Raw genomic sequence first — 18,976 nt, 5'->3', positions numbered from 1 at the left:
ACTTGTGCATACTTCACGAAGTTCTCGTGTTGTATTTTTCAACTCCGTTAATTCACTTATATTCCTCTCTATATTGTCTATTCTTGTTAGCATTTCATCAAATCTTTTTTTAAAAAGTTCTTAGTTTCTTTGCATTGGGTTAGAACAAGTTCCTTCAACTCCCAGAAGTTTCTTATCATCCACCTTCTGAAGCCTGCCTCTGTTAATGGAACACAGTCTTTCTCCATCAGGCCTTGTTCCGTTGCTGATGAGGAACTATAATCCCCTGTAGAGGAAGAGGTGTTCTGATTTTGGGTATTCTCAGCCTTTTTAGGCTGGTTTCTTCCCTTGGTTATAAATTTATCCATCTGTCGTGTTTGTAATTACTGCCTTTCTAACTAGGTTTATAAGTGGATGTCCAATTTATTGCTTCACCAGCACCGGAATCTGAGCAACCCACTGTGCTGGCTAAAACAGCGGCATTAAGATTGATGGTGCTTTTCTGACTGCACCAAAAACTGCCGTGCCAAGGCTCCGGCAAAACCACCGCACCAGTGACCCATGGGACTCCTCCGCTGGGAATCTCCTGGTCTATGAGCAGCAAAAATTCGTCTAAAAGTGTGGCGTCCTCTCGTTTTCTGTGCTTTCACTGGGAGCCACAATCCCAAGCTGCTAATGATCAGCCATCTTGGATCTCTCTCCTCATTTTTTCTTTTTTGAGATGGAGTCTCACTCTTGCTGCCCAGGCAATTGCTGGAGCGCAATGGTATGATCTCAGCTCACCACAACCTCCAGCTCCTGGGTTCAAGCAATTCTCCTGCCTCAGCCTCCTGAGTAGATGGGACTACAAGCACCCGCCCCCATGCCCAATTAATTTTTTTTTTTTTTGAGATGGAGTTTTGCTCTTATTACCCAGACTGGAGTGCATTGGCACGATCTCAGCTCACCACAACCTCCGCCTCCTGGGTTCAAGCAATTCTCCTGCCTCAGCCTCCCGAGTAGCTGGGACTACAGGCACACACCACCATGCCCAGCTAATTGTTGCATTTTTAGTAGAGACGGGGTTTCACCATGTTGACCAGGATGGCCTCGACCTGTTGACCTCGTGATCCACCCGTTTCAGCCTCCCAAAGTGCTGGGATTATAGGTGTGAGCCACCACGCCCGGCAATTTTTGTATTTGTAGTAGAGACAGGGTTTCACTATGTTGGCTAGGCTGGTCTAGAACTCCTGACCTCAGGGGAACCGCCCACCTCACCCTCCGAAAGTGCTGGGATTACAGGCGTGAGCCACCACGCCCGGCCTCATTTTCTTATTATTAAGTTATAAGAATACTTTATGTATTCACAACATGAGTCCTTTGTCAGATATATGCTTTGCAAATATTTTCTCCCGATTTTTCTCCCTTTACCTGTCATCTGGACAGCTAAAGTGTTTAGTATGGATTAAATCCAATTTATCAGTTTCTTTGATAGTTTATACTATTTGTGTCCTATTTAAGAAATTCTTGCCTACCCAGCATCACCAAGAATTTTTTTTATTCTTTATCACCTGCAACTACCTTTTTGTATAACTTGATGTTTTGTTTTCTTCTAGAGATACTAGTTTTAGGTTTCACATTTAGACCTATGGTACATTTCAAGTTAAGTGTTGTATATGATACAAGGTAGGGAAGTAGGTTTTATGTTTTCATATGGATATACAATTATTTCACCACTTCTGTCAAAAATCATCTTTTGGCCGGGCCTGGTGGGTCACGCCTGTAATCCCAGCACTTTGGGAGACCGAGGCAGGCAGATCACGAGGACAGGCATTCGAGACCAGCCTGGCCAACATGATGAAACTTTGTCTCTACTAAAAATACAAAAATTAGCCAGGCATGGCCACACATGCCAATAATCCCAGCTACTCATGAGACTAAGGCGGGGGAATTGCTTGAACCTGGGAGGCAGAGGTTTCAGTGAGCTGAGATTGTATTCCAGCCTGGGCGACAGAGCAAGACTCCGCCTCAAAAAAAAAAAAAAAAAAGGAAAAGAAAAATCATCTTTCACCATTGAATTGCCTTAGTACCTATATTGCAAATCAATATAAATGTTATTCTATTTCTGTACTACATTCTGCTTCACTAACCTACATGTCTGTCTTTACACCAAAAACCACACTGTCTTAATCACTGTAGCTTTACTTTTTTTCTTTTGAGACAGGGTCTCATTTTGTCACCCAGATTGGAGTGCAATGGTGGGATCTTGGCTCACTGCAACCTCTACCTTCTGGGTTCAAGTGATTCTCCTGTTTCAGCCTCCTGAGTAGCTAGGATTACAGGTACATACCACCACGCCCAACTAATTTTTGTATTTTTAGTAGAGACAGGGTTTCACCATGTTGGCCAGGCTGGTGTCAAACTCCTGACCTCAGGTGATCCACCCATGTCGGCCTCCTAAAGTGCTGAGATTACAGGTATGAGCCACCACACCCGGCTTATAATATAATAAGTCTTAAAATCAGGTAGTATAAATTCTCCAACTTTGTTTATGCATTGCAAGGTTGTTTTGGATATTACAGGTCTTTTGAATTTTCACATTTTAGAATCAGCATTAATTTTTTAAAAATGCATACTGAGATTTTGATTGGAATGGCAATAACTATAATTTGGGGGAACTGACATCATAGGAGTCTTGCATATTCTGATCCAGGGATACGGTATATCTCTCCATTTATTGGATCTTTACTTTCAACAATGTTTTATACTTTTCAGTGTACAGCTCTTGCACATCTTTGATTACATTTTATTATTAAGCATTTGATTTTTTGAAGCTATATAAGTAGTGAATTTTCAATTTCTGGTTGCTTATTGTTAGTACTTAGAAGTACTACTGCTTTTTGTTGAGGCATGGTGGTTCATGCCTGTAACCCTAATACTTTGGGAGGCCAAGGCAGGAGAATCACTTGAGCCCAGGAGTTCAAAAGCAACATGGGCAAAATAGCAAGACCTTGTTCCTACAAAAAAAATGTATTTTTATAATTAGCCAGGCATGATGGCACATACTCCACCCAGCCTGAGGGGGCAGGCAATGCTTTTTGTGATATTTGAGAAAAAAATGTTCCTGGAGGTAGGAAAAACATACACAAAAGGTGATGGGCCTGCCTGGGGCATGGTAGGTATGGTACATCTCAGGCCCCACAAATGGGACATTATGCCTGAAGGGCAGACTGTGGGAGGGAAGGCAAGACCTGAGCTCAGGTGTCCGGAGATCTCTCTGGCCCTTGTATAGATAAGGGATGAAGAGGAAATCATAGGAAAGGGGACTGTTGCATTTTCCTAGGCATGAGATGATGACAGTCTGGACTAGGACAGTGGCAGTGAAAATGGCAAGGAAAGAATGAATCGTAGAGACACTCAGGAGGTAGAACCAACAGGACGTCCTCTCTTGCCTAATGCACTACAAGAGCCTCCTAACTGGCTTCCCTGCTTCCACACTTCCTTCCACCCCACCACAGATTATTCCAACACAGGAGCGGGAGTGACATTATTATACCTAAGTCAGAGCATGTCACACCTCTGCTCAGCACCCTCCAAGGACTTCTCACATCACTCAGAGGAAAAGCCAAGGTCCCTGTGATGGCCAACGGGATCCTGCCCTGGCCGTCTCTCCTACTACTCACCCTTCACTAGCTCCACTCTAGCCACACTCATCTCCTCCAACAAAGCAGAACTGCTCCACCTTCATTGAGCTGTAACTCTTTACTCAGACATACACTTGGCTCATGCCCTCCCTTCCTTTAAGTCTTTGCTCAAATGTCACCTTCTCAAGGAAGTTTATCCAATTATCCTTGCTGATACTGCAACCATCTTCAAGAACCCCACCACATCGTGATCCCCTTTATTCTGCTCTACTTTTTTCCTAAGCACGGATCATATTCCAGCATGTTAGATTTTTCACTTATGTCTATGGTTTGCTGTCACATCTACTAGGATAAGCTCCAGAGGCAGAGATCTTTATTTTGTTCACTGACGTCCTAAGTCCCTAAAACAGGAGACACCTGATACATATTTGTAGCCTAACTGAATAAATGATTTAATTATCAGTTTGGGTGTGGGGGCAGATAATGAGCATGATACGTTTCTGGAGCTGGGGTGCAGAGTGTCTAGGGACACTGAACTGTTTTAAAAGCAGGATTGACCCTAGCTGGAGATCAGACATAGAAATCATCAGCATCTGGGTCAGGGGGTTGAATCCACAGGAGCAGAGGAAATCACCTAGGAAAAGTAGAGAAAGACATCAGGTAAAGAGAAGGGGACACATGCATAGCCAGAGAGAAAAGAGGAGCAGAGGCACGTGGATCACAAAAGATTAGGGAGGAGACTTTCAAGAAATGGAGAGAGGTTGAGTCAAGCAAGGGCTGAAAGCCAACCATTGGATGCAGTCACTAGAAAGTTACAGATAGGCCGGGTGTTGTGGCTCACGCCTGTAATCTCAACACTTGTGGGGCTGAGGTGGGAGGATTGCTTGAGCCCGGGAGGTCGAGGCTGCAATGATCCCTGATCGTGCCACTGCACTCCAGCCTGGGCAACAGAGCAAGACCCTGTCGCAAAAAAAAAAAAAAAAAAAAAAAAAGAAAGAAAGAAAGAAAGAAAGAAAGAAAGAAAAGAAAAAGAAAGAAAGAAAAAAAGAAAAGTTAGTTATATGTGGCCTTACAGGACGCAAACTCTGACTGGTTATAAGCTGAAACTGTCAGGTCAACAGGTGGCGGGGAAGATGGCTGAGACCAACAGCACAGAGATTTAGAGGCAGACAGACCTGGCGCCAATCCTAGGATAGGTTTTGTTAAGCCTCTGAATCTCAATTGCCCCAGTTTAAAGGGGGTGGAGTAGCACCCCCTAGTTCATGAACCTTAGTGACTGAAGATTAAATGAGATGACGGAGGAAAACGCAAGGAACAAAATGGATGCATTAGCTCCATGCTGTTAATCAGCGGGCTTAGGTGGCTGCGACCCAGACACGAACGAAAATACAGTACAGCCCAGGACCAGCGGGGGTCTTGCTTATGGCTCAGAACTGAACAATACACGGACAGCAAAACCACACACTGAGATGGGGGCAGACCTGTTGCGCTGCAGTCAATTCCTTTGCACAAACAGAACACTTCCATCCTATGATCAGCAGAAATTAATCTCCCTGTCCCGGGTACACCTGGCTGCCCCTCCCTGTCCTGGTGCGGCAAATATCCCCGGAGGCCAGCCAGGGATCACCCGCCCACGGACTGCGCTTTCCCTACTCTCAGCCAACTAGGGTTGGACCCAGGCCTAGGCAACACAGCTGGCCGCCCCTAACTACCACTCACCTGCTTTCCCCTTTCTACAGGCCAGCAAAGGTACTTTCTTTTTATTGGTCCGCGTAACTTTATCACAACCAATCAGTGGCAGCCACGGGACCCAACTCACTCCCACACAATTTGGGGGGTGATCATGGAGAAGACAAATTTTTGTCTTCCGCATCCAGTTCTCTCAGAGAGCACCTTATTTGTCAAACTGTTGTGACTCTCCCTAAACTGAAGCTCTTAAACATTTCATTCCGCTTAGGCCTGTACAGTCTGTCGCTGGCCTACTCCCCGCTCCAGGTGGTACAGCCCGCACACGGCTCCACCTCCCAGCCGCTCGCGGGGCCGAGTCCCCTACTTGGCGGAGGCCACTCAGAGCAGGGGCCGTACCATCTGTGACTAATAAATAATAGGGGGGCCCGAATCCCCCCTGTTGCCCTATTACCTTCTGACCAACCCTCGCATATCTTGCCCAGCCATTTCCCGTAGACACGAGCCCCAGATACGGTGGTAATACCACTGCCATGGTCCCATGTAGGGCGTAGTGCGAGCCAGAGCAGGAACCACTTGGTACGACCCACGCCGCGCCCCGCGCAGCCGGAAGTGAGGTGTCTGACCCTCGAAGTTCCGGTTCGCAGGGGGTGGGGAGTGTTGTTAACCGGAGCGGCCGCTGCAGTCGCGCGGATTGAGCGGGCTTGCGGCCCTGGGTTCCTGGTGAGTGGGGCGAAGTCGGGCCCGAGTTGTGGTCGGGGTCAGGACCCGAACCCTCCCCTTGAGGTCTCTGGGGTCGGCGCGCCCCTCAGCCCTGCCGCTCGCTTTCGGCCTGTCAGCTGGCGGGAGACCTCAGATGCCGGTGCGGCCGCTCTGCTCAAGCCTGGACCCTGCCTGCGACGCTCGCAACTCCTAGTGCTACAGATGCGAGGCCGCGAGGGCGACCCGGCTCCTCCCGTCCCGCCGCTGCTCTCTGCCGGCCGGCCGTTCCTGTGGTGCCCTGAGTTGACACCACACCGGGGGTCGGGGGACCCCAGGGTTCCAGGCTGACGTTCCCCGCCCACTCCCACAGGGCGTGCGTCCGACCTGCCCAACCTGACACAGCTGTCACCGGCGCTGTTGCCTACCCGGTCTGCATCCCCCTGTGCCTTGGTTGCTCTCAGCCCTGGCCGCGCGTTCCCGCCCCTGGAGCAGATTTCTGCTGTGGACTTCCATCCCAGCTCCTCCACTGGAGGGTCAGCGGTGCAGCTCCCCCTCCTCCAACACTGCAGCTTTTCCTCATCGCCTCCCTAGAGGAGGCGGCTTGGCAGGCAGCGTGCAAAGAGCCCTAGATTTGAAACAAGACTGACCCAGGTTCCAGGCCTTGCGTCAGTGTGATCACTTAACCCCTTCGAGTCTTACTTGTAAAATGGGGGAGAGTAAGCTATTCTTGGTCTGATGATTTCGAGAGAAACGTGATTTCCCCGCTTCCTCCTGTTGGGGTTGTCCCAGGCGCCGCGCTGTTGTGCACAGCATGAGCATCACATAAGTTTTCTGGCCCCATGCAGGTCTCCGGGCCAGGGCAATGTTCCGCACGGCAGTGATGATGGCGGCCAGCCTGGCGCTGACCGGGGCCGTGGTGGCTCACGCCTACTACCTCAAACACCAGTTCTACCCCACTGTGGTGTACCTGACCAAGTCCAGCCCCAGCATGGCTGTGAGTTCAGGGCTCAGGGAGGGAGGTGTCTTCTTGGGCTAGGGGCGGGGCTAGAGATCACATAAGTAGGGAAGTAGCCACCAGCTGCCTAAGTTTGAATAAACTGTGATGAGGATATGGAGGATCCTGAATGACGAGTCCCAGGCAGAAGAAAATGGAAAGTGACCTCAAACCACAGCCTCTCCCCACTCCTAGGTCCTGTACATCCAGGCCTTTGTCCTTGTCTTCCTCCTGGGCAAGGTGATGGGCAAGGTGTTCTTTGGGCAGCTGAGGGCAGCAGAGATGGAGGTAAGATGGCGGCGGCCCCACAGATGAGGGCAGGGTGCTGGGAGAGAATGTTTGGGATCCATGTTATTCCCTGCCTGGCCCCCAGCACCTTCTGGAACGTTCCTGGTACGCTGTCACAGAGACTTGTTTGGCCTTCACCGTTTTTCGGGATGACTTCAGCCCCCGCTTTGTTGCACTCTTCACTCTCCTCCTCTTCCTCAAATGTTTCCACTGGCTGGCTGAGGACCGTGTGGACTTTGTGAGTCGAGGCAGGGGGTTCTCTGGAGCAGGTGGAAGCCAGGGAGTGACCGGTGGGCAGGCTTACGGAGCAGGGAGGGCTGGGTTGGGGATCTGGGGTGAGCCCCAAGCTTCCTGACAGGCCCCCTCTGTGCTCTGCCTCAGATGGAACGCAGCCCCAACATCTCCTGGCTCTTCCACTGCCGCATTGTCTGTGAGTGAGATTCAGGGGAGGGGAGGGAAGGATTGAAACGTGAACCATGGACCTGTACTCCAGAGCACCGGCTGCTCCCTTAGCCCACAGCTGTACAGGAAAGATAATTTAGGAAGTTAATTTGCATAGTCTCTGTCCTGTTCCACTCCAGGGCTTCTCAACTGCCTGGGCCCTCAGCTCTTTGCCTCCTCACCTGCAGCCTGGGCAGCCCCAACGACTCCCCCTCCCCCAGGGAGTTCCCAGAGGGCCAGGTTCAGTGGTGTGTGTTCCCTGGCCCAGGTTCAGGGCCAGGTTCAGTGGTGTCCCACCTGACTAGGTTCCTGGGGCCATGGAGGGCTTGAGGGTAGAGCATTAAATAGCTACTGAGCCCTGGGCTGATCCCACCTACCCCCCATTTATGGGGGTCCCCACAGCTCTTATGTTCCTCCTGGGTATCCTGGACTTCCTCTTCGTCAGCCATGCCTATCACAGCATCCTGACCCGTGGGGCTTCCGTGCAGCTGGTGTTTGGCTTTGAGGTAAGACTGGGTTGGAAGGTTGAGAGGACAAGCTCAAGGTGACCCCATATGTGCCTTGAATAACCCAACAGACCCTTCCTCAGCATCTGCTATGTGGCTAACCTGTGTCGGCCACCAAGGGGCAGCGATCAGATATGGCTCCTGCCCTCCACACACTCACTTCTAGGTGACTGGGGAAGAGCACAAAGGCTAGAGCCGAGGAGGAACCCCAAACTGGGGTTCAGGGGAGGGTTCCTGGAGGCTCGTGCCAGAGCTAGCTGTTAATGGACAGGAGAGGATTAGCTTGATGGACAATTGGAGGCATGTCCCTGGCAGAGGGAGAATGTGTTCAGTGACAACAGCTCATATTTGTTGAGTGTGAATTTCACACCAGGCCCTGTGCTGAGCTGACCTGCATCTCTTACTCAGCAAGACAATATTGTTATAAAGGAATAGTTAATTTTGTCATTTTATAGATGAGTAAACTGAGGTTCATCGAGTTGCCAAAAGTCACAGCTAGCAAGTGGAGGAGCTAGGACGACCCCGGGTGTGTCCAGAGCCTGTGATTGTACCACTGCACCTGCTGCACAGAGGCCCGGGGAGCTGTGTGTTTACATCCCCCTCGCCCCCCCTCTCCCTCCAGTATGCCATCCTGATGACGATGGTGCTCACCATCTTCATCAAGTATGTGCTGCACTCCGTGGACCTCCAGAGTGAGAACCCCTGGGACAACAAGGCTGTGTACATGCTCTACACGGAGCTGTTTACAGGTGAGAGTAGCCTGGGCCTCTCCTGCCGTGGATCAGCACCCTGTACTCTGCCTCCAGGCCCTGTGACCTGCTGCCCTCTGCATCCCTTCCCCACAGGCTTCATCAAGGTTCTGCTGTACATGGCCTTCATGACCATCATGATCAAGGTGCACACCTTCCCACTCTTTGCCATCCGGCCCATGTACCTGGCCATGAGGTAAGCCTAGGCCTGTCCCCCGATCCTCCTGATGCAATCCCTTCCCTTTCCCTGCTTTCACTGACTGTCCTTTCAGACAGTTCAAGAAAGCTGTGACAGATGCCATTATGTCTCGCCGGGCCATCCGCAACATGAACACTCTGTAAGTAGGCTTGTCATGGCTGCTGCCCCAAGCTCTGTCCTCTCCTGCTTCCAGCGCTGGGCCTGACACATTCCCTGCCATCCTAACCCAGGTATCCAGATGCCACCCCAGAGGAACTCCAGGCAATGGACAATGTCTGCATCATCTGCCGAGAAGAGATGGTGACTGGTGCCAAGAGACTGCCCTGCAACCACATTTTCCACACCAGGTGGGAGGAGCCCTGGGGAGACTGCACATCAGGGCACAGGCCCCAGAAGGCAGGCCCCTAGGGACCTGCTGACCTCTGCCTGGCCTTGACCCCCAGCTGCCTGCGCTCCTGGTTCCAGCGGCAGCAGACTTGCCCCACCTGCCGTATGGATGTCCTTCGGGCATCGCTGCCAGCCCAGTCACCACCACCCCCGGAGCCTGCGGACCAGGGGCCACCCCCCGCCCCCCATCCCCCACCACTCTTGCCTCAGCCCCCCAACTGTGAGTGTCCTCTTGTCTGGCCATCCAGCACACCACTGGGTACTTGCCCTGGGATGGGTATGGAAGATGCTGGGAAATTAGAGAGTCCCTGTCCTCCAGTGTCTCAGTCTGGACCAGGGAGGGGTGAAAAGATGAGAAATAGATGCTTATAGTCAGTGTGACCAGTGCTGAGCTCAGGACCTTGGACAGAGCTCCCAGTAGCCAGGCCCCCTGCCTGTCCATTTGGTCCTCTTCTCACCTCTGTCTTTTCTTTGCAGTCCCCCAGGGCCTCCTGCCTCCTTTTCCTCCAGGCATGTTCCCACTGTGGCCCCCCATGGGCCCCTTTCCACCTGTCCCACCTCCTCCCAGCTCAGGAGAGGCTGTGGCCCCTCCATCCACCAGTGCAGGTGAGCCTTTGGGTACTGTGACAGCCAGGGGTTGGCAGGGATGGAACACTCACTGACAACTTGTTCCTGCTCTTCAGCAGCCCTTTCTCGGCCCAGTGGAGCAGCCACAACCACGGCTGCTGGCACCAGTGCTGCTGCCGCTTCTGCTACACCATCCAGCTCGGGCTCTAGCTCTGCCCCAGAGGCTGGCCCTGCCCCTGGCTTCCCCTTCCCTCCTCCCTGGATGGGCATGCCCCTGCCTCCACCCTTCGGTAAGTTGGGCCACTCTCTGGGTTCTTCTTGGGGGTGAGGTTGGTATCTGGCCCCAGAAGCAGCCCAGACTGAGCCTCTCTCTCTCTCTCTCTCTCTCTCTCTCTCTCTCTCTCTCTCTCTCTCCAGCCTTCCCCCCAATGCCTGTGCCCCCTGCGGGCTTTGCTGGGCTGACCCCAGAGGAGCTGCGAGCTCTGGAGGGCCATGAGCGGCAGCACCTAGAGGCCCGGCTGCAGAGCCTGCGTAACATCCACACACTGCTGGACGCCGCCATGCTGCAGATCAACCAGTACCTCACTGTGCTGGCCTCCTTGGGGTGTGTCTGCACAGGGGAAGCAGAGTGGGTTTAGTGGGAATGGAGCTGCTAAGAGGTCCCCAGCAGTGGTTCTTGGCCTTTGACACCTGCTGGTTCAGGCTGCCCATCTACAGGCCCTCCCAGGGTCTCCTGAAGTTCTTGGTAACTCCTGGTGCCTGTCTGTCTTCCCACTCCAAAAAGCATGTCTGGATCTAAGTGGGAGTGATGTTTCTTTGAGAGCTGACCTTGGAGTTTACTACTTTTTATTTTTCTAAAGTCAAATTATTCAGAATTTGCAGTGCTTTAATTGATCACGATATTCTCCTGAGATATGGTAACACTTGGATTGGCAACTGCTGCCCTCCAACTGAGGGAGCAAATAATAGGAAGTCACTCGGAGCCATCCCAAGTTCAAGCGCTGGTCCCATCACTCACTTGCTTTTGACCTCTCATATTATTTGAATAGAGGTCTTAATTCCTGTTCATAAGTGACGTGTACTGCTGATGTGGTAGTTTACTCCTATAATCTCAGCACTTCAGGAGGCTGAGCCAGGATTGCTTGCGCTCAGGAGTTTCATGCTGCAGGCTGAGCTATGATTGTGCCACTAAATTCCAGCTTTGGTAACAGAGCTAAGACCCTGTCTCTTAAAGTGACATGTACATAATGCCTGGCATGCAGCAGTGACAGCACAGGCTTGGAGGGGAACTTGAGTCCAAGGCTTGGGCACTGTGACGTATTTGGTGGGTCCCCTATAAAGTGCCTGACTCCCCAGGGTGGAGACTGCAGGGTAAGAGTGAAGAGCTCACCAGTCCTTACCTGCAAGCATCTTAGTCTCAGGGATAGAATCATTTGGTCCTTGAGTCAAGTCACCCTATCTGAGTTCATTCAGCATGTTCACTTGTGTTTACCAGGCACTGGGGCCACAGGGGCACATCATTCTATACTCTGTTCTGCAAGGCTCACCAAGGGCAGGAGAATCTGCCCAACCTAGGATGCCAAGGCTTGGCCCGCCTCTCATCCCTTCTTTTCCCAGGCCCCCCCGGCCTGCCACTTCAGTCAACCGCACTGAGGAGACTGCCACTACAGTTGCTGCTGCTGCCGCCTCCACCAGCATCCCTGACTCAGAGGCCACGACCCCAACCCCAGGAGCCTCCCCACCAGCCCTTGAAACGGAAAGGCCTCCAGGTAGGTGTGATTGGCCTCTGGGGGCGGCGGGGAGGAGGGAACTTCTGTAGGTTCCACTTCTAATCTATTGTCCCCAGCTCCTGAGTCAGTGGGCACAGAGGAGATGCCCGAGGATGGAGAGCCTGATGCAGCCGAGCTCCGCCGGCGCCGCCTGCAGAAGCTGGAGTCTCCTGTTGCCCACTGACACTGCCCCAGTCCCTGCTCTTTTGAGCAGCCATCGCTGGAACACGTCCTGCCACCAAGTGCCAGCTCCCTCTCTGTCTGCACCAGGGAGTAGTACCCCAGCTCTGAGAAAAAGGCGGCAGCATCCCCTAGGCCAGTGGAAGGAGGCTGGAGTTCCCAGTGGACTCCAGCCCTCGTAGTCCCAGCCAGTCATGGGGATCTTGGGTCAGTTCCAGCCTTCCTCTCCAACTCTTCAGCTCTGTGTTCTGCTGGGGCCATGAAGGCAGGTGATTCAGCCTCTGAGAAGTCCTCTTCTTCCCCACCCCTTTCTGGGAGGAGGGGCAGCCCCTCTGAGTCCTACTTGTGTGTGTGGAGTCACACTGCAGTGCCGAACAGTATTAGCTCCTGTTCCCAAGTGGGGACTCCAGAGGGGCTAGAGATAAGCTAGGAACTTGTTCCCTGGCCTGCCCCCAAGACTGGTACCCATTTCCTTTTCATATCCTGATCTCCCCAGAAGTCCTTTGTGGTGGTGGCTGTGCCCCCTATGCCCTGTGGCATTTCTGCATCTTACTGGCAACCACACAACTCAGGGAAAGGAATGCCTGGGAGTGGGGGGGCAGGCGGGCAGCACTGAGGGACCCTGCCCCTCCCCTCCCCCCAGGCCTCTTTCCCCTGCAGCTTCTCAGGTGAGACTGACCTGTCTCACCCAGCAGCCACTGCCCAGCCACACTCCAGGCAAGGGCCAGTGTGCCTGCTCCTGACCACTGCAACCCCAGCGCCTAAGGAAGGCCACTTCTCAACTAGCAGAACTTCTTGAGTTTAGAATTGGAATTACTTCCTCACTAGTGTCTTTTGGCTTAAAATTTGTCTTTTGAAGTTGAATGCTTAAACCCGCCCAGGAAAGAGGAGCAGGAGTGCCAGACTCCTGGTCTTTCCAGTTCAGAAAAGGCTCAGTGCCAAGGAGGGACCACAGGAGCTAGGTCTTGCCTGCCCCTGTCTTTTCCCCTTGGTTTTGTGTTACAAGAGTTGCTGGAGACAGTTTCAGATGATTATTTAATTTGTAAATATTGTACAAATTTTAATAGCTTAAATTGTATATACAGCCAAATAAAAACTTGCATTAACAATTGGTGAGGCTGTGTCACAGAAAGAAATCAGTGCTGGGCTCCCTGCTCTGGCTGTACACTTGAGAATGGCCTGGAATCTTCAGGCTCCAGGGTTTCCATAGAAGCCAGAACTATCCTTGGGGACACCATAGACCATTAACAGATTAGGAAGATGTGCTCATTTTACACATGGAGAAGTGGCCCAGAGTTCAGTGCTCTGCCTCAGGGCAGAGACCAAGTTGGGGAGCCAGGAACTGAAAGCTGTCTTAGCCAGTTTAGGGGTAGGGTGAGGTCTCAGGCCTTTGGCCCCTGTGACTCCAAGTATAGGGCATGTACGAAGACTAGTTGGCTGGGGTTGGGATGCAATGGTAGAGTGAAGGGTCAGCATCTTCCTCCCTGCAAACCCCTCTCCAGCCTTGATTCCAGGTCAGCAGGCTGGGGAGGATGGCCCTAGGCTGGCTGCAAGGAGTTCCCAGGTACTCCTTGTGGTCAGGCCAGCAAGTCTAGTCTGCAATGGAATAGTGACCAAGAAAGAATGGACCACCTCTCTCTCTCAGAAAGAGCCCAGGGCTAATGTGGGCACTGTGCCCCAGTGTCAGCACTGCACTTGGAACAGAAGATCTCCAAGACTCATGCCCGAGTCATCTGTGTTCCCCACAGCCTGCACCAAGCAAGATCTGGCCTGCAACAAGGGCCTGGGGATGTTTGCAACAGTGATCTCTGGAGAAAGGAAAGTACCCAGTGGCTCTGCCCTGTTCTACCTTCCCCTAAACTGGGTTGGGCTACTGCTTCCACAAGAAAACAACTAGAATTTGAATTGCTGAGCCCAAGGAGTCCCAAGGAAAGGAAAAAACAGGCCAAGGTGGGCCAGGCGCAGTGGCTCACGCCCATAATCCCCGAACTTTGGGTGGCCAAGGTGGGCAGCTCACTTGAAGTGAAGAGATCAAGACCAGCCTGGCCAACATGGTGAACCCCCATCTCTATTAAAAGTACAAAAACTAGGCCAGGTGCGGTGGCTCCTGCCTGTAATCCCAGCACTTTGGGAGGCTGAGGCAGGCAGATTGCCTGAGGTCAGGAGTTTGAGACCAGCTTGGTCAATGTGGTTAAACCCCATGTCTCTACTAAAAACAAAAAATTAGCAGGGTGTGGTAGTATAAATCCCCAATGCTTGAGAGGCTGAGGCAGGAGAATCACTTGAACCTGCGAGGTGGAGGTTGCAGTGAGCCAAGATTGCACCATTGCACTCCAGCCTGCAAGGCAGAGGTCGCAGTGAGCCAAGATTGCACCATTGCACTCCAGCCTGTGAGGCGGAGGTCGCAGTGAGCCAAGATTGCACCACTGCACTCCAGCCTGGAGGACAGAGTGACTCCATCTCAAAAAAAAAAAAAGAAAAACTAGCAGTGTGGTGGTGGGCGTCTGTAATCCCAGCTACTCAGGAGGCTGAGGCAAGAGAACTGCTTGAACCAGGAGGTGGAAGTTGCAGTAAGCCAAGATCACACCATTGCACTCCACCCTGGATGACAGAGTGAGACTGTCTCAAAAAAAAAACAGGCCAAGGTAGGATAGACAGCTGCTGATGCCCCCCACGAGCCTAATTTAATCCTATTTGGTCTCCGGTGTTAGGCACTCTTACCCCAGCATGTACATAGGGTCCAGTTTTCTCCTTTATGCAAGCAAGCCCTCACCCCAAAGTCCTTTAGCCCTAGTTTCTGTATCTGCAGTGCCAGGGGCTCCAACATCCACCTCCCTCGGCCCCCTAGGCTCTCAGTCTGCAGGGGCTGCTGTCATGAAGGCTGTTCCGCTGGGCCTCAGAACCCTTTCTCCAAAAGCCAGGCTTTAACCTCTTGGTCAAAGTAGCCCTTGATCCGCAGGGTACCTGTCACCTCATTGACCTGGGTGATGGGTGTCTTCCCCAGCAGTGGGCTCAGAAAATCTTCCACATCTTTCTGCAGGGCCTGGGGGAAGATAGCAAATCAGGTAGGCCAAGAGTCCCTCCCTTTGAAAGGACTCCTGTCCTTTCAGCCCTGAAAGGGTCAGGCCCAGCCCCAGCCCCACCCACCCACTTACCCAGATGTCCCCTTCCACCTTCCGGATCACAGTCATCTCCCGGTTGCCATGCGTGATGTCCTTGTAGACGGGGATGTTGTGCATCCGAGAGCGTCGTACAAAGTAGGGCAGGTTGGGTGGGGGGTCTGCAACAGGGAAAGACTTTTTTTTTGGAGACGAGTCTTGCTCTGTCAACCAGGCTGGAGTGCAGTAGCATAATCGCGGCTCACTGCAACCTCTGCCTCCCAGGTTCAAGTAATTCTCTCACCCCAACCTCCTGAGTAGCTGGAATTACAGACATCCGCCACCACACCCAGCACATTTTTTGTATTTTAGCAGAGGCAGGGTTTCACCGTGTTACACAGGCTGGTCTCGAATTCCTAACCTCGTGATCTGTCCACCTCGGCCTCCCAAAGTGTGGGGATTACCCAGCATGAGCCACTGTGCCCGGCCGGGAAAGGCATGGTTAAATCAACTCTTCCTAGGCACCATCCCACCCCAGCCAAGGCCCTTCCCCTCAGTCTGCAAGACAGTACACCCAGCTGAACCAAGCCACCACCAGACTTCAGCTCAGGGGGGGTCTCCTCTTTGCTTCAGCTTGGAGTCAGGACCAAATTGTTCACCCTGTTACCACAAGGCCTGGCACTAAGTAGGTGCTCAAGAAAAATGAAGTCAGGCCATGCCTCCCCAGATCTTCGGGTCCCCCTCTGGGCCAATCCTTGCCCTTCTCCACTGGGTCAGGGAGGGCGAACTCAATCTCTGGAACAAAGAGATTGGGATTTACAAGCACTACAGCATAGGATTTACCTACCATGTGCTGGGCTCTGCACTAAGGGCTCTGCGAACTGAGCAGATCATCTCCATTTTGCTAAAACAGGTTGGGTCAAGCTAACGGTAAATAAAGCCAAATTCAAACCCAGAACTGCCTGACTCCAAACCGTGTTCTTAATTACAGTATACAGTCTGCTAGGGGGAAAGAAGGTCCAAGCTCTTGGGTTTTCTCTCTGTTGAGAGAAGACTTTCCCCCATATGGGGAAGATTCAGTCCCAGTAGTGTGGATGGATGAGTACCAGTGAAACGGGGCTCCACTTCTGGGCTCTTCCTTGGGCATGAAAGAGATTTAACCCAGAAGGGATATCAAAACAAGTTCTGAACCCACTGGAGATCTGGAACCTCATGGGGGAGGCCAACCTCTGTAGAGGAGGTTGCTCTGTGAAGCCTTCAAACCATCCCTAACCACCCAGCTCACCTCTGGGAGGCTGCCAACCACTAGGTGTAGGGTAATGTTCATGCTTTGGGGGAACTGGGATCCTCGTAGCTGGTAAAAGGCGTTCCACAAACTGGTATTCATCCACAGACTCCACAAAGCTGGGGTAATCCGGAGGACCCTGGGTCTGGCTCTAAAACAAAACAAAAAACCCGTTTCTCCATTAGCCTTCCCAACATAGGATGGCGTAACTTCAGTAAGTAGAGAATGGAAATATTACAAATAGAGAGAATGGCAGAAATAAAAGGTGTGATCTGTGTGAAAGTTATCAGAATCAAAATAGAGTCACTTGGGTTAAAAACCCAACAAACAGCTAGGGAGGGCCACGAAGAGAGTTCTTGTGCACAAATACTTAAAAAGAACTATCACAAAAGACTGCAAAAACTACAGCCTTGCACAAAGGCCACCACAGCCTTACACAAAAACATTTCTGCCGGGCACGGTGGCTCACACCTGTAAGCCCAGCACTTTGGGAGTCAGAGGCAGACAAATCACCTGAGGTCAGGACGTCGAGACCAGCACGGCCAACATAGCCAAATCCCATCTCTACTAAAAAATACGGAAATTAGCCAGGCGTGGTAGTGCATGCCTGTAATCCCAGCTACTAGGGAGGCTGAGGCAGAAGAATCGCTTGAACCCAGGGGGTGGAGGTCGCAGTGAGCTGAGACTGAACCACTGCACTCCAGCCTGGGCAAGACAGTGAGACTCTGTCTCAAAAAAAAAAAAAAATTCCTGCAAGGACATCTACCCAACAACTTCCTGTCCAATCTTGAACTGGCACTACCCTTGTTATTCATCCTTGCAGCCAAAGATGACTAGCTCAAAACATTTTTTCCCCAAAACAATTATAACACTCATTTTTGCTTTCCTTCGATTTATTTTTATTATTATTATTTATTTGAGATGGAGTCTCACTCTGTCACCTAGGTTGGAGTAAGTACAGTGGTGTGATCTCGGCTCACTGCAACCCTGCTCCCAGATTCAAGCGACTGTCCTGCCTCAGCCCCTGGAGTAGCTGGGATTACAAGTGCTTGCCACCACACCCAGCTAATTTGTGTATTTTTATTAGAAATGGGGTTTTGCCATGTTGGCCAGACTGGTCTCGAGCTTCTGACCTCAGGTGATCTGCGCACCTCGGCCTCCCAAAGTCCTGGGATTACAGGTGTGAGAGCCACCATGCCCGGCCCATGTTTCCTTTAAAAAAACCTTTGTCTTCTTTTACCTCCCTGATAAGCATATAGTCTACACCCATTCCCAAATAAATATCATTTTCTTTTAGAGTCTGTTATTTAGGTTGACATAAGATAGCACCGGTCTTTAGTTTTCCATGGTGAAGGGTACAGATGGAATGGAAAGGAAGCTCAGGTACTCTGAACGGTCTGCCTCTCTTAGGATTTCTGTGGGATTCAAGAGTATGTGTACGCTTCTGAAAAGCGTACAGAAACTTAAGGCTTAACTTTCTGCCTCGGTTTTAGAAATAAATATTATTATTACATTGGCAGGGTGGCCTTGTTTGTACCTCCATGATTGCCTGGCTGGCCTTGCTAACATAATCACATCTGTGATTGGATATAGTGGTGTTTAATTTAATGATTGCCTTAATTCTTAAGGCAATCATAATTCCCCACACACACTCATATGCTAGGACCCCGCCCCTTATCTGAAAAGTTTTGGCCTCATATAGACATTGCCAGGCACTGTGTTAAGTGCTTTACGGGCACTGGCCTTCACTTGATTCTAATAACGTGCCTGATTAGGTATTTTATTACACCTTTTTTACAGCCAGGAAAGGCCAACACTAACAAATAATTGTAAACTCTACTTAACGTCACAGCCCGGAGTCTGCCTTCCCATCCTCCAGCATAAAGATCCTTCTTGGACAGATACCCCTAAGTTCTGACAAGCTCGGGGTTACAAGAGCAGGGAAGTAGGATGAAGTAGCTGAATATCAGCAGCTCTGCGCTCCCAAAAGCGTCGCCAATGATCTGGTGCCAGCGCCTGCTCTGATTTCGCTTTCGAAAAACTGGGTAGCTACTGGAGTCGATGTGCAACTCCTCTCAGTCCTGACTAACCTGGGATGTCCTGCAGCCAGAATCTAACCCACACACTGTCCCAAAGAGCACTCCAGTCTCTGCCACTTTCCCTCTCGTTCCTATATCTACACTCGAGACAAGTTCTCCAGATCGTAAAACTGCAAAACTAAGGCCCCAAGTAGGAATGCCTTAGTTTTCAGAGTTACAATGATTAACAGTGAGCCTCAGACACGCGATGCCCTCAGCTCCAGGCTCAGCGCTCTCACCAACAGCCGTAGCCCGCAGCTCCGCTGGACACCGGTTCTCCATCCCTGCAGCAAAGCCCAAAACTTGGTAGCTGCCATCTTGACCCGCTACGCTAGCCGTCGGCGCGCGCAACCGTCTGGTCCCGCCCCCTCCTGCGCGCGCTGCCTGGGACGGAAAAACGCCTGCGCCAGTGTAAAGGGGCGGAGCTAGTGCCGCCTTGGGCGGT

General features: G+C 51.6%; 2 protein-coding genes across 3 annotated transcripts; one reads left to right on the top strand and one right to left on the bottom strand.

Annotated features, from left to right (window-relative positions):
* Positions 1-5,931: 5,931 nt before the first annotated feature.
* On the top strand, positions 5,932-13,179 carry SYVN1 (synoviolin 1). Of its 2 annotated transcripts, none has more exons than XM_035263256.3 (16): positions 5,932-6,011; positions 6,836-6,984; positions 7,180-7,272; positions 7,358-7,510; positions 7,654-7,702; positions 8,116-8,219; positions 8,842-8,968; positions 9,065-9,164; positions 9,241-9,306; positions 9,398-9,514; positions 9,611-9,774; positions 10,032-10,160; positions 10,241-10,411; positions 10,539-10,725; positions 11,739-11,890; positions 11,968-13,179. In XM_035263256.3, exons 2-16 carry the CDS (start codon positions 6,853-6,855, stop codon positions 12,072-12,074), a joined length of 1,851 nt encoding a protein of 616 aa, XP_035119147.1. In that variant the 5' UTR covers positions 5,932-6,011; positions 6,836-6,852; the 3' UTR covers positions 12,075-13,179. The 2 variants fall into 2 exon arrangements, with proteins under 2 accessions (XP_035119147.1, XP_035119144.1); XM_035263253.3 differs by having other exon boundaries at positions 10,238-10,411.
* MRPL49 (mitochondrial ribosomal protein L49) lies at positions 13,092-18,888 on the bottom strand. Its single transcript, XM_035263258.3, has 4 exons — positions 18,771-18,888; positions 16,454-16,604; positions 15,226-15,350; positions 13,092-15,113 (listed from the first exon to the last, which is right to left on the bottom strand). Exons 1-4 carry the CDS (start codon positions 18,846-18,848, stop codon positions 14,967-14,969), a joined length of 501 nt encoding a protein of 166 aa, XP_035119149.1. The 5' UTR covers positions 18,849-18,888; the 3' UTR covers positions 13,092-14,966.
* Between the last annotated feature and the right edge of the window lie 88 nt (positions 18,889-18,976).

The sequence above is a fragment of the Callithrix jacchus genome, chromosome 10, assembly GCF_049354715.1.
Source record: "Callithrix jacchus isolate 240 chromosome 10, calJac240_pri, whole genome shotgun sequence".
NCBI lineage: Eukaryota > Metazoa > Chordata > Mammalia > Primates > Cebidae > Callithrix > Callithrix jacchus.
This window is presented reverse-complemented; position numbering and strand designations above follow the sequence as displayed.

What these genes read in the sequence shown, in the direction of transcription:
- MRPL49 (XM_035263258.3), bottom strand. Translation starts at nt 18,848, where the DNA reads ATGGCAGCTACCAAGTTTTGGGCTTTGCTGCAGGGATGGAGAACCGGT. An exon ending in TGGTTGGCAGCCTCCCAGAG is followed by an intron (nt 15,351 to 16,453) that starts GTGAGCTGGGTG and finishes TCCCTGTTGCAG; the next exon opens with ACCCCCCACCCAACCTGCCC. An exon ending in AGGTGGAAGGGGACATCTGG is followed by an intron (nt 15,114 to 15,225) that starts GTAAGTGGGTGG and finishes ATCTTCCCCCAG; the next exon opens with GCCCTGCAGAAAGATGTGGA.
- SYVN1 (XM_035263253.3), top strand. Translation starts at nt 6,853, where the DNA reads ATGTTCCGCACGGCAGTGATGATGGCGGCCAGCCTGGCGCTGACCGGG. An exon ending in CTGAGGACCGTGTGGACTTT is followed by an intron (nt 7,511 to 7,653) that starts GTGAGTCGAGGC and finishes GCTCTGCCTCAG; the next exon opens with ATGGAACGCAGCCCCAACAT. An exon ending in TGAAACGGAAAGGCCTCCAG is followed by an intron (nt 11,891 to 11,967) that starts GTAGGTGTGATT and finishes TATTGTCCCCAG; the next exon opens with CTCCTGAGTCAGTGGGCACA.